At 43.6% G+C, this 15,793-nt stretch overlaps 1 protein-coding gene across 1 annotated transcript in view; it reads right to left on the bottom strand.

Moving 5' to 3' along the window:
- Positions 1-14,772, bottom strand: part of TNFAIP6 (TNF alpha induced protein 6) — a 38,479-nt gene extending 23,707 nt beyond the window's left edge. Inside the window, exon 1 of the mRNA XM_056534438.1 lies at positions 14,603-14,772. Within this exon, the coding sequence (XP_056390413.1) occupies positions 14,603-14,702 (100 nt within the window). The 5' untranslated portion in view covers positions 14,703-14,772. The remainder of the gene's footprint in view (positions 1-14,602) is intronic.
- Positions 14,773-15,793: the final 1,021 nt, after the last annotated feature.

Here is a 15,793-nt window from a genome sequence, read left to right as displayed (position 1 = left end):
CTGTACAAGACCCTGAAGAAGCCTCTACATAGACCAGTGTCCTCTACATAGACCAGTGTTTCCCAATGAGGGTGACCCTGAAGACCCAACAAGACCCTGAAGAAGCCTCTACATAGACCAGTGTCCTCTACATAGACCAGTGTTTCCCAACAAAGGTGCCTCCAGCTGTTGCAAAACTACAACTCCCAGCATGCCCGGACAGCCAAAGGCTGTCCGGGCATGCTGGGAGTTGTAGTTTTTCAACAGCTGGAGGCACCCTGGTTGGAAAACACTGATATAGACAGTGATTTACAGCTCCCAGCAGATCTTTATTACTTTTATATGTAAGGATTTGCTTTATCTCTATTACTTATCTACTTCTTTTTCTTTAATCCTCACTTTTTCCTATTTTTGGATGACATTTTGGGGCTTCAGAACCAATTACCAGGTTTCCATAGAGTTATGGTCTCAACATACAATGGTTTCAACATACAATGGCCGTCCTGGTACCAATTAATATTGTAACTTGAGGGACCACTGTACTGTACTCAGCAACATCTCTAGACTGACTTACCTAGCCCCACCCTTGGTTTATATGTGAGTAATTTGGAGGGGTCCTATAGGTCACCACACAAGTCACCTGGTCCCTGACACCTTCCCTGGTTACATGTCTTAACAACAGGACTTAAAGGCATATACATCTAAAGCAAATACATTAACCATTTGTATGTACAATAAATTATCTAGCGTCCTGAGGAGTGTGGGGCTGGGGGACTAGGACTGAGTCCACCTGAGAAGGACCATAGACACACATGGTTCTCATGATAATGATAGCAGTTTTTGTAGTCAGTCTGTCAGCATAGAAGGTCCTTCTAAACTTAGGTCACAGGCTGACAACATTATTTCTCTTAAGGAGGTATTCCCACAATTTAAAACAATTTGGGGGATGAATAGTTGATCAGTGGGGGTCTGACCATTGGAACCTTCACAAATCACCAGAATTGAGAAGAAATGTCCCCCAAAATATAGAGAGAGTGGACCAGCACCCTATTCATTCTGTATTGAGAGGCACTGCCCCATAAACAATGAATGGAGTGTTGGCCGCACCGGCGCGGTGTGTTATGGACAGCAGTGGGAGAATATTTAAGAAGGAGGCTGAGTGTACTCGAGTGAGGGTGAGGTGTGGTTAGGAGCGTGGCTGAGGTGTGGCTGATGGCTGCAACACACTGCCCATAACACCATATATATATCTATATATATATATAATGTGATGACTCACTGCTGCAGACAGGTGCGGTTGCAGTATTGAGGTAAGGAGATAACGATTTTAAGTCAAAGTCCAGCGTTTTATTCACACTTGAGCATACAGCAAAACAGTCTTTAAACTCAGAACAAAGGAAAACATAACAAAGTCCACCTGTATTTCCTTGGTGTTTGTTCACACTAGTGTTGAGCAGCATAGGCCATATTCGAATTCGCGAATATTCGCGAATATATGGACGAATATTCGTCATATATTCGCGAATATTTGCATATTCGTCATACCCTCGTTTTATTTTCGCACATGCGAAAATTTACAGATGCGAAAATTAGCATATGCGAAAATTTGCACGGCAGTCTCACACAGTAGTATTACAGCCTTCTTTACACCACACAAGCTGGAAGCAGAGAGGGGTGATCACTGTGATGTGTGCTGTGAAGAAAAAAAAACAAAAAAAAACGAATATTCGTAATTACGAATATATAGCGCTATATTCGCGAAATTCGTGAATTCGCGAATATGCGATATTCGCGAATAATATTGCGAATTGCGAATATTCGCGAGCAACACTAGTTCACACCTGAGTTTGTGCTGTATGACACTAAGCAAGACTTTTCCAAGCCTCCAACTAGGCTGTTCAGCAGCTCCCACTCTTGGAGCAACCAGAGAGAAGAACTCAGCTTTCACTTGCATTGTGAGCTGCAAATAGCAAATCCCCCCCAGCTGGTGAGACAGCCCAGCTTTAAGGCCAACAAAAGTCAGCTTGGATTAGGGGGAATGACCCCCACCCAGCACTTGGTCATTCCCGGTAAGAGCCGTCCCGGATTGGCCTTCCAGCCATACTACGGGCACAGTATCAGGCTGCACCACAGCACACGTACTGGAAAATACCGCCTCATACCTCGACACCTTTCACCTTCTCGCAATATATGCGTTTTTATATATATATATATATATATATATATATATATATATGTGTGTATATATATATATATATATATCCCTCTATGCTCTCAAAAAAAGTTGTGAAGTATTCATCCTAGTCTTCCTTGGGGGGGAGACCCTATTTTGGACCATAGGACAGGGGACCCCCCCCCCCCTTAATGACATCCATATACCATAATTGGGCATATACAAATTGGTTGTCTTTATGTCCCTTTATATGTAACTCAGCAACACCTGCTCCATTTTAGTGTTGCTCTTCATGCTCTTCAATTCGAGGAACATATGAGGAAATCATGCTGCAAAAATCATAAATGTCAATGGATAAGAGACAATAGTTGTGTCATATTAAAGAATTCATCAGCTTGTAAAATAATATTAAACATGTGGGATATTGAAGACACTATGAGATGGCCGAGTGGAGAAAAAAACGAATTGAAGACATAGCGGCAAATTTGGCAGCGTGGGAACTGCTCACTCCAGCCATGAAGCTCATCTGCCGTTATGACACAGCGCTACATTTTTAATAGATCAGGTCATATGGTCTGAAAAATTACTTTTTGAACATCCATCTGCCAAAAGCTTAGCTAAAGCTTCGTAATACTTCTTATTTTAGGACTTAAGTACATTCATGACTTAAAAGCATAATATGAACTGTATTACATTTTCTGACCAATAGAAAATTGTGTCCAAAAAGTGTCTGTTCCTAAAGCTTCCAAAAAGGGTCTGGTTACTGCCCTGGAACAAATCTCCATATGCTGAAAGGATTGTCTGCCTCTAGGGCAGTGGTTCTCAACCTTTTTGGTGACTATACCCCCCAAAAAACTGAAAGTATGGAATTTACACGCGAGGGGTCCCCGCAGACAAAAGGTTTGTGCTTACCTTTATACTAATGCAATACTTAATCCCCTTGTGCCATTATTATCCCACTATGGCAAAAGGGGATCAGAGGGAGGGGGGAATAATGGCAAAAGGGGATAAAGATGGAGGGGGGAGGGATAATGGCAAAAGGGGATAAAGATGGAGGGGGAGGGATAATGGCAAAAGGGGATAAAGATGGAGGGGGAGGGATAATGGCAAAAGGGGATAAAGATGGAGGGGGAGGGATAATGGCAAAAGGGGATAAAGATGGAGGGGGGGGGGATAATGGCAAAAGGGGATAAAGATGGAGGGGGAGGGATAATGGCAAAAGGGGATAAAGATGGAGGGGGGGGATAATGGCAAAAGGGGATAAAGATGGAGGGGGAGGGATAATGGCAAAAGGGGATAAAGATGGAGGGGGGAGGGATAATGGCAAAAGGGGATAAAGATGGAGGGGGAGGGATAATGGCAAAAGGGGATAAAGATGGAGGGGGGAGGGATAATGGCAAAAGGGGATAAAGATGGAGGGGGAGGGATAATGGCAAAAGGGGATAAAGATGGAGGGGGAGGGATAATGGCAAAAGGGGATAAAGATGGAGGGGGAGGGATAATGGCAAAAGGGGATAAAGATTGAGGGGGGGATAATGGCAAAAGGGGATAAAGATGGAGGGGGAGGGATAATGGCAAAAGGGGATAAAGATGGAGGGGGAGGGATAATGGCAAAAGGGGATAAAGATGGAGGGGGAGGGATAATGGCAAAAGGGGATAAAGATGGAGGGGGGAGGGATAATGGCAAAAGGGGATAAAGATGGAGGGGGAGGGATAATGGCAAAAGGGGATAAAGATGGAGGGGGAGGGATAATGGCAAAAGGGGATAAAGATGGAGGGGGGAGGGATAATGGCAAAAGGGGGATAAAGATGGAGGGGGGGGGATAATGGCAAAAGGGGGATAAAGATGGAGGGGGGGGGATAATGGCAAAAGGGGGATAAAGATGGAGGAGGGAGGGATAATGGCAAAAGGGGATAAAGATGGAGGGGGGGGGATAATGGCAAAAGGGGATAAAGATGGAGGGGGGGATAATGGCAAAAGGGGATCAGAGGGAGGGGAGGATAATGGCAAAAGGGGATAAAGATGGAGGGGGAGGGATAAAGGCAAAAGGGGGATAAAGATGGAGGGGGAGGGATAATGGCAAAAGGGGATAAAGATCGAGGGGGAGGGATAAAGGCAAAAGGGGGATAAAGATGGAGGGGGGATAATGGCAAAAGGGGATAAAGATGGAGGGGGGGATAATGGCAAAAGGGGATAAAGATGGAGGGGGGGGATAATGGCAAAAGGGGATAAAGATGGAGGGGGGGATAATGGCAAAAGGGGATAAAGATGGAGGGGGGGATAATGGCAAAAGGGGATAAAGATGGAGGGGGAGGGATAATGGCAAAAGGGGATCAGAGGGAGGGGGGAATAATGGCAAAAGGGGATAAAGATGGAGGGGGAGGGATAATGGCAAAAGGGGATAAAAATGGAGGGGGGGGATAATGGCAAAAGGGGATCAGAGGGAGGGGAGGATAATGGCAAAAGGGGATAAAGATGGAGGGGGAGGGATAAAGGCAAAAGGGGGATAAAGATGGAGGGGGAGGGATAATGGCAAAAGGGGATAAAGATCGAGGGGGAGGGATAAAGGCAAAAGGGGGATAAAGATGGAGGGGGGATAATGGCAAAAGGGGATAAAGATGGAGGGGGGGATAATGGCAAAAGGGGATAAAGATGGAGGGGGGGGATAATGGCAAAAGGGGATAAAGATGGAGGGGGGGATAATGGCAAAAGGGGATAAAGATGGAGGGGGGGATAATGGCAAAAGGGGATAAAGATGGAGGGGGAGGGATAATGGCAAAAGGGGATCAGAGGGAGGGGGGAATAATGGCAAAAGGGGATAAAGATGGAGGGGGAGGGATAATGGCAAAAGGGGATAAAGATGGAGGGGGGGGGATAATGGCAAAAGGGGGATAAAGATGGAGGGGGGAGGGATAATGGCAAAAGGGGATCAGAGGGAGGGGGGAATAATGGCAAAAGGGGATAAAGATGGAGGGGGAGGGATAATGGCAAAAGGGGATAAAGATGGAGGGGGGGTAATGGCAAAAGGGGATCAGAGGGAGGGGGGAATAATGGCAAAAGGGGATAAAGATGGAGGGGGAGGGATAATGGCAAAAGGGGATCAGAGGGAGGGGGAATAATGGCAAAAGGGGATAAAGATGGAGGGGGAGGGATAATGGCAAAAGGGGATAAAGATGGAGGGGGAGGGATAATGGCAAAAGGGGATAAAGATGGAGGGGGAGGGATAATGGCAAAAGGGGATAAAGATGGAGGGGGAGGGATAATGGCAAAAGGGGATAAAGATGGAGGGGGGGGGGGGTAATGGCAAAAGGGGATCAGAGGGAGGGGGGAATAATGGCAAAAGGGGATAAAGATGGAGGGGGGGATAATCAATCCCCCCCCCCTCCATCTTAATCCCCCAGTGCCATAATTCCCCCCTCCCTCTGATCCCCTTTTGTTATTATCCCTCTCTCCCCGTCCATCTTAATGCCCTTGAGCCATTCTCTCCCCCCTCCAATCCCCCTGGGCTAAGATATATATATATATATATATAACATCCCTCCCATACACTTAGTTTTTACTTAATTTTTTTTACATTACCTGGCTTGTTCGGTTACCGCTCCCAGAGTCCCATTCCTGGAGTCCTGTTCTGCACCGCACAGAAGGGTGATGTCCTCCTGCGCTGTGTGGCGCCTCCGCGCACACGTCTCCCCAGCAACCACGCAGCTCCCATAAAGTAGCCGCGGCCGGAGCTGCGGCCGTGATACTTTACTGAGAGCTGCCACGGCCATTCTCCGCTGTGCTCTGACAAATACTGGGCAATGCATGGCCGGTATTGGTCAGCGCATTGCGTGCCCCCGCACAACCGGTGGCGTACCACTAGGCGTATGCGTACCACCCGTTGAGAACCCCTGCTCTGAGGACCCATTTCCTAATATCCTAATAGGAATTAAAGGAGGTGTCTCATGGAAACAAACCCAGTGCACATGCTCTATGAGGCAGATGGCCATCTTGGAGGTATGTCCCATGAACCCTCTTTATGCCAGAACAGAATTCGGTCCTATAAGAGTGGCATCTGGACTGGAGTATATAAGTCACCCCTATGTCTGATTGGGCGCGGTTCAGACACAAGCTGTGCCAGATTCTCCTATCTTCTCAGGATGCCCCTTCCATGTGTAGGAAAAGAGAGACATAATATAAAAGTGTCTCTTTCTCCAACCGTGTACAGTGGTCCCTCAAGTTACAATATTAATCGGTTCCAGGACGACCATTGTATGTTGAAACCATTGTATGTTGAGACCATAACTCTATGGAAACCTGGTAATTGGTTCTGAAGCCACCAAAATGTCATCCAAAAATAGGAAAAAGTGAGGATGAAAGAAAAATAAATAGATAACTAATATAGATAAAGCAAATCCTTACATATAAAAGTAATAAAGATCTGCTGGGAGCTGTAATCACTGTCTATGTCAGTGTTTCCCAAGCAGGGAGCCTCCAGCTGTTGCAAAACTACAACTCCCAGCAAAACTGGGAGTTGTAGTTTTGCAACAGCTGGAGGCCCCCTGCTTGGGAAACAATGGTTTATGTAGAGGACAGGAGCTTCTTCAGGGTCCTATACAGTACACACAGTGTCCCAAATGGAGCCGCCCTTACTTGGTGTCCAAAGGATCAGCTAACCCTGGCACAGGTAAGGAGTAGTACAGAACATGTAGTTCCTCCCTGTACTGTAGGGGGCGCTACCAGACAGCCAGTCAGTGCATGCACTTCAATAATACAGGTAATTTACAAGTAAAATGCCCATTCTGATTGGTCTGTTCCTCCGGTTGTGAAATGTTGCACATATTTGGACTGTCTGTACATTGTATGTTGAGTCTGGTTTCAAGTTACAATGGTCCAGAAAAAAACATTGTATGTTGAAACTATTGTATGTTGAGGCCATTGTAAGTTGAGGGATCACTGTATTATATGGATGACCATTCATCTACATTTACCCTGTAGTGGAGATATCTGGCTGTGGCTCCTCTAGGGAAATCAAGGGTTGTATATAAGTTTGGCCTCCTGCATTTTTGCAGAGCATGATGGGATGTGTCCAGATTCTTGAAGACTCCTTTGGTGGAAAACAAAGGGTTTCAAATCAACTGCTGCCAGAAAGTTAAACAGAGTTGTAAATTACTTCTATTAAAAATCATAATCCTTCCAGTACTTATAAGCTGCTGTATGCTCCAGAGGAAGTTGTGTAATTCTTTTCTGTCTGACCACAGTGTTCTCTGCTGACACCTCTGCCCATGTCAGGAACTGTCCAAAGTAGGAGCAAATCCCCATAGCAAACTTCTCCTGCTCTGGACAGTTCCTGACATGGACAAAGGTGTCAGCGGAGAGCACTGTGGTCAGACTGAAAAGAACTACACAACTTCCGGTGGAGCATACAGCAGCTGATAAGCACTGGAAGGATTAAGATTTTTAAATAGAAGTGATTTACAAATCTGTTTAACTTTTTCTGATATGAAAACATTTTTTTTTTTTTTTACACTGGAGTACCCCTTTATACCGTTAATGGTTTTGAATGCCAGAAAATGTTATATTCTCTGTGTTTCTGGGGAGAGAGGTTTTCTGAGGTCTTATAATTGCCTGCAAGCTGCGTCCTGTCAATCATAACCGCAGGAGGAATTCCATATTTTTTTACGGATAAATTAGAACAATTATTATGAAGTAAAACATAATGAGCGTCACCTTCCCTGACCGCGCTGGGCATAGTTTCCACATTAAAACTTAATTTAGGTGATCAACATTAATGTCCTAATGCATTTAGCAGCAGCTTGCAGGGGAGACTTGGGTGTATGTTCAAGCACCATAATCGCTCCCATAGAAATGTAATATCTTGGCTTACACTTGTGTTCAGACCATTTCATGCTCATTGCATAATTCATTTTACATAGTCCTGGACTTAGAAAACATGAATCATTTATGAGGAAACAAGTATGGCAAGTGCCTTACAGCAAATCTAAGCAAAGCCTCAATTTATCCTAAGCAGTTCCCAAATATTCAAAACCCCCATGGGTTGTCTGTTCTTTTCTACACAAAAGGCGCCACTCTTGTCTGTGTCTGGTATTGCAGATAAGCTCCACTAGCCCCTTAAGGACCACAGCTTTTTCTGTTTTTGCATTTTCATTTTTCCTCATCACCATCTAAAAAATCATGACGCTTTAAAGGGGTACTCTACCCCTAGACATCTTATCCCCCTATCCAAAGGATAGGGGATAAGATGTCTGATCACGGGGGTCCCACCGCTGGGGACCCCCGCAATCTAGCATGCAGCACCCACCGTATCTGCTTCCGGAACCCGCTGGAAGTTCTGGCCCCCGACCACGGGGACGGAAGATCGTGACATCACCACTCCGCCCCTGTGTGACGCCACGCCCTGTCACTACTTGTGATGTCATAGCCACACACCCTCATGAAGTCACGCCCCGCCCCCTCAATGCAAGACTATGGGAGGGGGTGTGACTGCTGTCACACCCCCTCCCATAGACTTGCATTGAGGGGGCGGGGCCTGACGTCACACACGGAGTGATGTCACGATCTTCCGTCCCCGTGGTCGGGAGCCAGAACCTCCAGCGGATCCGGAAGCAGATACGGTGGGTATAAGATAGGGGATAAGATGTCTAGGGGTGGAGTACCCCTTTGAATTTTGCACCTACAGACTTATATGAGGTCTTATTTTTTGCGCCACCAATTGTCCTTTATAATGACATCAATCATTTCACCACAAAATTTTCGGCGAAACCACAAAAAAAAAATAAAAAAAAAAATGCCATTTTGTAACTTTTGGGGGCCTCTAATTTGATGCAGTGCACTTTTCGGTAAAAATTACCCCATATCTTTATTATGTAGGTCCATACGGTTACAAGGATACCTAATTTATATAGGTTTTATATTATTTTACTACTCAAAAAATTTTGCCAAAGGCTGTCCGGGCATGCTGGGAGTTGTAGTTTTGCAACAGCTGGGGGCACCCTGCTTGGGAAACACTGGTCTATGAAGAGGACAGGAGCTTCTTCGGGGTCCTGTACAGTACACACAGTCCTAAAAAAGTAACATGGAGCCGTCCTCACCTGGTGTCCAAAGGAGCAGCTAACCCTGGTACAGGTAAAGAGTAGTACAGAACATCTTTTGCCACCCTGTACTGTAGGGGGCGCTACCAGACACCAGTCAGTGCATACACTTCAGTAATACAGCAGGGGTAGCTGCTGTAAAATGCCCATTCTGATTGGTCAGATCTTCCAGTCATTGACACATTTCACAGATCTGGACTGTCGGTAGCATTGTATGTTGAGTCTGGTTTCAACTTACAATGGTCCGGAAAAGACCATTGTATGTTGAAACTATTGTATGTTGAGGCCATTGTAAGATGAGGGATCACTGTATAGGCAAACAGTGAAGGAGTTTGAATCTGCGCGGGTGAAAATCTGTGACGTCACTCCATGGCGGAAGTTGTGTATTCGCAGGTGCGTCTTATGGTTGGCATGGACGCACATTGATGTGATGGCTGTCAGATTAGGGTATTGTTTTAAGTTCATATCACTGACCAATGATAATATTTGCATATTCACAATTCATATCACTGACAGATAATAGTAATAATCACATATGTGCCATTAATATTGCTGACAGATAAGGCTTCTTTCACACTACAAAATCCTCTTTTTTTAAACATCCATAGGAAGATCCGTGTGAAAATCAGCTGAAAATGGCAGTAACAAAAATCTATACGTCCGTTCGAAAATCCCATTATAGTCTATGGGATTTTCGAATATCCATATTAATCCGTTATAGTCCGTTATTGATAACGGACGTTAGTTTGTTTCGGAAGATAGTAACGGGAGAAATAGTTCATGAACAGCTAGCAATACCAATACCCTAATCTGACAGCCATCACATCAATATGCGTCCGTGCCAACCATAGAACGCACCTGCAAATACACAACTTCCGCCATGGAGTGACATCACAGATTTTCACCCGCGCAGATTCAAACTCCTTCACTGTTTGCCTATATATACACTAGTTGTGCATGATCTTATGATACCAGCCTGATGAAGTGGGGGCCACCACACGAAATGCGTTGCTTTTCTTGTTTTACCCTACTTATGTTTTATCTCCAATAAACAAGTATCCAATACCTTCAGGACCCTTGTCTTCTTGCTGAGAATACATATTTTATCCTCGAGGCGCCGCCGCTACCATTCATTGTTTCTCATTTCTGGAAACTGCTGGAGCAGCCGATTCCAAAACCACTCCTTCCAGTTGGAAAGACCGGCATCAATTGATGTTTGGGCCAGGATGCTGGACTGCCAGAGGACTACGCGAGAGTGAAATGATTCACTACACGTGCTCAACATTGTTGTGCTTGTAAGATACCACCTTCCATCTACTGTATTTTCCATGAAAACCAATATATATGGTCACATTGGCTCCCCCTTTATAGAACTATATATATTTGTACAGCAATACATTGTTTTTTATATTGCTATACCACTATTTACGGCACTTAGATAGCGCCACCTTCTTTCTGTTCCTGTTTTTCCATATACCATATCCCAATTTCAGGAGTATGGTCTATATTGTAAACAATTTCTAGGGTGGCACAGTTACGGGGGCTACAGTATGTGGCAGTGTTGTTTTCTAGAGGGTATGGGCTGTGGCAATGAGGGCACAGTGTGTGGAAGGTTTAGATTCAGAGGGTGCAGTCTATGGCAGTGTTATTCAGGGTTATTCGGAAGGTACAGTGTCTGACACTTTTTTATTTTGAGGGTACAGGGTGTGACATTGTTATATTCAGAGGGTACAGTGTTTATCAGGATTATATACAGAAGGTACAATGTCTGGCAGTAAAATATTTAGAGAGCACAGTGTGTGGCAGGGTTATATTCAGGGGCGCAGTGTTTGGCAGGGTTATATTCAGGGGTACAGTGTGTGGCAGTATTATATTCAGGGAACAGTGTGTGGTAGGGTTATTTTCAGGGAAAAGTGTGTGGCAGTATTATATTCAGGGAACAGTGTGTGGCAGGGTTATATTCAGGGGTACAGTGTGTGGCAGTATTATATTCAGGGAACACTGTGTGGCAGGGTCATATTCAGGGCCACACATATAAAAGACGTCCAGCATAGTTTCCCTCAGGCGTGCACTGGATGGAAACATGCTAGAACTGATCCCATTCATTTGAATGGGACAGTTCACAATCATCCAGTGTCTCGATTTTGACGCCGGATGGTTGGACACGCCGGAGGGCACTGGACAGGGTCCTTGTCGGCTGTGCAGAAACAATGGATGCCAGATGCCATACAACTGAGGACAACTTGTCATCAGTTGTGGCATCAGTTGCGTCCAGATGCCAGACATATGTGAACCCAGCCCCACACCGCAGGCATCCGTCACACCTAGTAGGGAACCTTTCGATAAAAATGTGTCCAGAGTAGGAGCAAATCCCCATAGCAAATCTTTCCAGCTCTGGACAGTTCCTAACATGGACAGAGAACCTGTCCACCGGAGTACCTCTATAAAGGGGTACTCCGGTGGAAAACTTTTTATTTTTTTAAATCAACTGGTGCCAGAAAGTTAAACAGATTTGTAAAATTACTTCTATTAAAAAAATCTTAATCCTTCCAGTACTTATCAGCTGCTGAATACTACAGAGGAAATTATTTTCTTTTTGGAAAACAGTTCTCTCTGCTGACATCATGACCACAGTGCTCTCTGCTGACATCTCTGTCCATTTTAAGAACTGTCCAGAGTAGGAGAAAATCCCCATAGAAAACTTATGCTGCTCTGGACAGTTCCTAAAATGGACAGAGATGTCAGCAGAGAGCACTGTGGTCATGATGTCAGCAGAGTGCACTGTGATCCAAAAAGAAAATAATTTCCTCTGTAGTATTCAGCAGCTAAGGAAGGTTTAAGATTTTTGAATAGAAGTAATTTACAAATCCGTTTAACTTTCTGGCACCAGTTGATTTAAAAAAAAAAAAAAAGTTGTCCACGGGAGTACCCCTTTAAGAAGTAGCATAAAGTATGATCATAGACTTGGAGGTCCTTTGACTAGTTATTTAAGTGGGGAATAGTGGCATGTAAACATTGAGAAGTGCTATGATTGTATCACAATGTGTTTTACTGGTTTGCGTACTAATAAAGTTGTTCACATTCCCGATATAAAGGTGGGGGGAGGTGTTAGAGGTAATGGCCATGATTAAGCGCATGTGAGCGAGAAACGGTCCGTCGGCCGATGCTGTATCTCTGACCGCAAAGAATAATCTTCACGTTGGTAGCAATGCAAGTGCCTCCTCTTCTCTTCTTTAAAGGGGTACTCCGGTGAAAACCTTTTTTCTTTTAAATCAACTGGTGGCAGAAAGTTAAACATATTTGTAAATTACTTCTATTAAAAAATCTTAATCCTTCCTATACTTATTAGCTGCTGAATACTACAGAGGAAATTCTTTTCTTTTTGGAATCCTCTCTGATGACATCACGAGCACAGTTCTCTCTGCTGACGTTATTATAATAATAACGCTTTATTTATTGTTGTCCTTAGTGGGATTTGGACCCAAGTCCCCAGCACTGCAAGGCAGTAGTGCTAACCACTGAGCCACCATGCTGCCCTTAGCATACGTCTACTATGCACGATTGCTAAAATGACAGCGATGTCAGCAGAGAGCACTGTGCTCGTGATGTCATCAGTGTTCCAAAAAGAAAGGAATTTCCTCTGTAGCATTCAGCAGCTAATAAGTACTGGAAGGATTAATATTTTTTAATAGAAGTAATTTACAAATATGTTTAACTTTCTGCCACCAGTTGATTTAAAAGAAAAAAGGTTTTCACCGGAGTACCCCTTTAAAGCATGAACATTTGTCTTTTTTCCCGGAGGATTGAGCACTGTAACAAGTTTCACGTGCCCAGGTGTAGGATCGTATTCACACTACCTCCCGCTTAACCAGGTATGCAGCAGTGCAGTACTTACTTTATTCTACCTATGGACTTAAACATTGGGAAGACCTAAACTATATGCAACACCTTTTGATATTCTAAAATTGATAGGACATGTTATCCATCATGTGACATATGACAGGTAAGGCTGGATCCGCACACTTTTTACTCCACCTTATACTATTTCGGTTTAATTTAGTTGTATGCAAAAACATAGTCGACACTATTGTGTACACCAAAAAAAGTATACATTTCAATAATTTTTTTTAATAGGGTAAGTCAATGGGAAACAGATTCTGCTGTATGACCTACAGCAGCATCCATTTTTATCATCTGTGAGCGAATCCGTTTTTTCTCTCTTTTCAAGTGTGTAAAACGCATTAAACAGAACCTAACATATATACATCCCGACACCTAGTTCTTACCTTTATATTACCGTTACTTAAAATTTTACAACATTGGAAAGCTTTCTAGTAAAACATTTGTACTATCTCACACAGTCACAACTATTCATCTTGTAATAAAAAAAATATATATAAATAAATAAATATATATATAATTGGTTTAAAAGAAATGAAAAAAAAAAAAATTAAAATGCGGAAAAACATCGGATAAGAAAATGACAATGTTCAAGAACAAATAAAAGAGATGGCAAACAAAAGAAAATTGTACCGTTTGCAGTTTCTTAAAATATATATTTAGTTCCTGGAAAAATCCTGCCAACCAGTAATTCACATCAAAGCGGAATACATAAGGGTTTCATTGCTATGCGGAGTGTAAGTACAACAAGGAAAGGTTTAGCTACGGACAGAGGTGCATATAATAGAAATAAAAAATAAAAAAAAGATATATATATATATTTTTTAATATATATTTATTTATAAAAAAAATTCCCCATATATATATCTATATATATATATATATATATATATATATATACATATATATATTTATTTTTACATATATATATTTATTTATCTTATATAATTTTTTTCATATATATATATATATATATATATATATATATTTATTTTTTAATAAGGTTTAGGTAACGTATAGATACTGTAGTGCTATAGACCTACTGCAGTGTTTTCTAACCAGTATGTCTCCAGCTGTTGCAAAACAACAACTCCCAGCATGCCCGGACAGCCTTTGGCTGTCCGGGCATGCTGGGAGTTGTAGTTTTGCAACAGCTGGAGGTATGCTGTTTGGGAAACACTGATCCAGAGGTCCAAGCATGCCTTTGGCTGGAAGGACATGATGGTAAAGCTCCCGCAGCAGTATGGTGAGAGATCCCCTGTTAGTTTCTTACCTCAGGTCCTGCTCTTTGAGAAGTTGCTATGGACGTATAGTCGCCGTCTCATTCATACCTATACATTAACCCGCTCATCCTGGGACTTGTAGTTCCACAGCATCCAGAGAGACCCTGCTTGCCTGTTCTTGCAGCAGATGCTTTTAGATTTGCCTTAAAACAACGACATTGACACGATGACTTACCTAACCAGATGGAATTGTGGAGTATTCCGTTCCTAATTCCCCATCCAAAAGTCCCATCCAAGTGCAAGGCAACGAGAAAGAGGAAAATGATTTTTTTCATGTTTCAGCAATTTTCACAGGGATTTCTTCCAAGGAAACTACTCTTGCATCTGACAGAGCCCCTTCTGAAACATCTGGTCACCAGATCTTTTAAAGCAGGATTTCTTTTTTTTTTTTTTTTTCCCCTCTGCCTACTAGTCTGGTGAGCTCGGTCCTATTAAATAAGCAGCTGTAGTATTTCACAATGAGGGTGACGTCAGACTATATAAGGCAGGAGAGGATGATGATGGTGATAGTATACCTAATCGGAATGACTTACTATGCGGTTATGACCCACCGCCGTCTGCCGGGAGAGTCAGCGAACATTCACGGCAATTACCCTTCCTGTCTTAGATAACATAGGGGAGGAATATTCGATATGACACATATAGTCTGGACAGAGTACTGGTAAGGTATAGTCAATGGGATTGGGATGAACTCAGTGACTACTTTCTTGCTGTATGCAGGGGTGTGACTATAGGGGCTGCAGAGGAGGTAGCAGTCGCAACAGGGCCTTGGTGCCTTAGGAGGCCCAAAGGTGCACATTAGACATGGGCCCTGTTACCGTAGACCCTATATCTACTTTATTTAAAGGGGTTATCCAACATAAGGTGACTTTAGTACTTACCTGCCAGACAGTTATGGACATGCTTAGGCTGCATTCACATAACGTTTTGTAGTTACGGTGACGGGATCCGGTTATGGTGACCTGAACCGGTTTTCAGCCCAGCCAGAAAACCTTATGTGGTGGCCCAGTACGGGAGATGTTACCTCGTACCCTTGCTATCTTGTCAGTGTCCCCAGGGCCCCTTGCACCTGTTTCCCACCAGTACATATGTTCTGCAGTGTATTGTATTATAAATATTCTTGTATCTATAAGAGTTATGTCATGTGATTGTTACCCAGGAGGTACCAGTGACCAGGTGATCCCAAGAGTGACCTATGGGCTCCCTGCTAGTCTCCCCCATATAAGCTCTGGTTTGAGCTAGCTTCTTCCCTTCTCTCTTAGCTCTTGCTTCCTGCTGAGGTCAGTCGTGCCTAGTGTGTGTGTGTCCAGAGTGTTGGAGGCCTCAAAGTCAGGTCCTGCAGCCACCATCAAATGCAAGTAAGCTA

This window comes from Hyla sarda, chromosome 8, assembly GCF_029499605.1.
Source record: "Hyla sarda isolate aHylSar1 chromosome 8, aHylSar1.hap1, whole genome shotgun sequence".
Classification (NCBI taxonomy): Eukaryota; Metazoa; Chordata; class Amphibia; order Anura; family Hylidae; genus Hyla; species Hyla sarda.
This window is presented reverse-complemented; position numbering and strand designations above follow the sequence as displayed.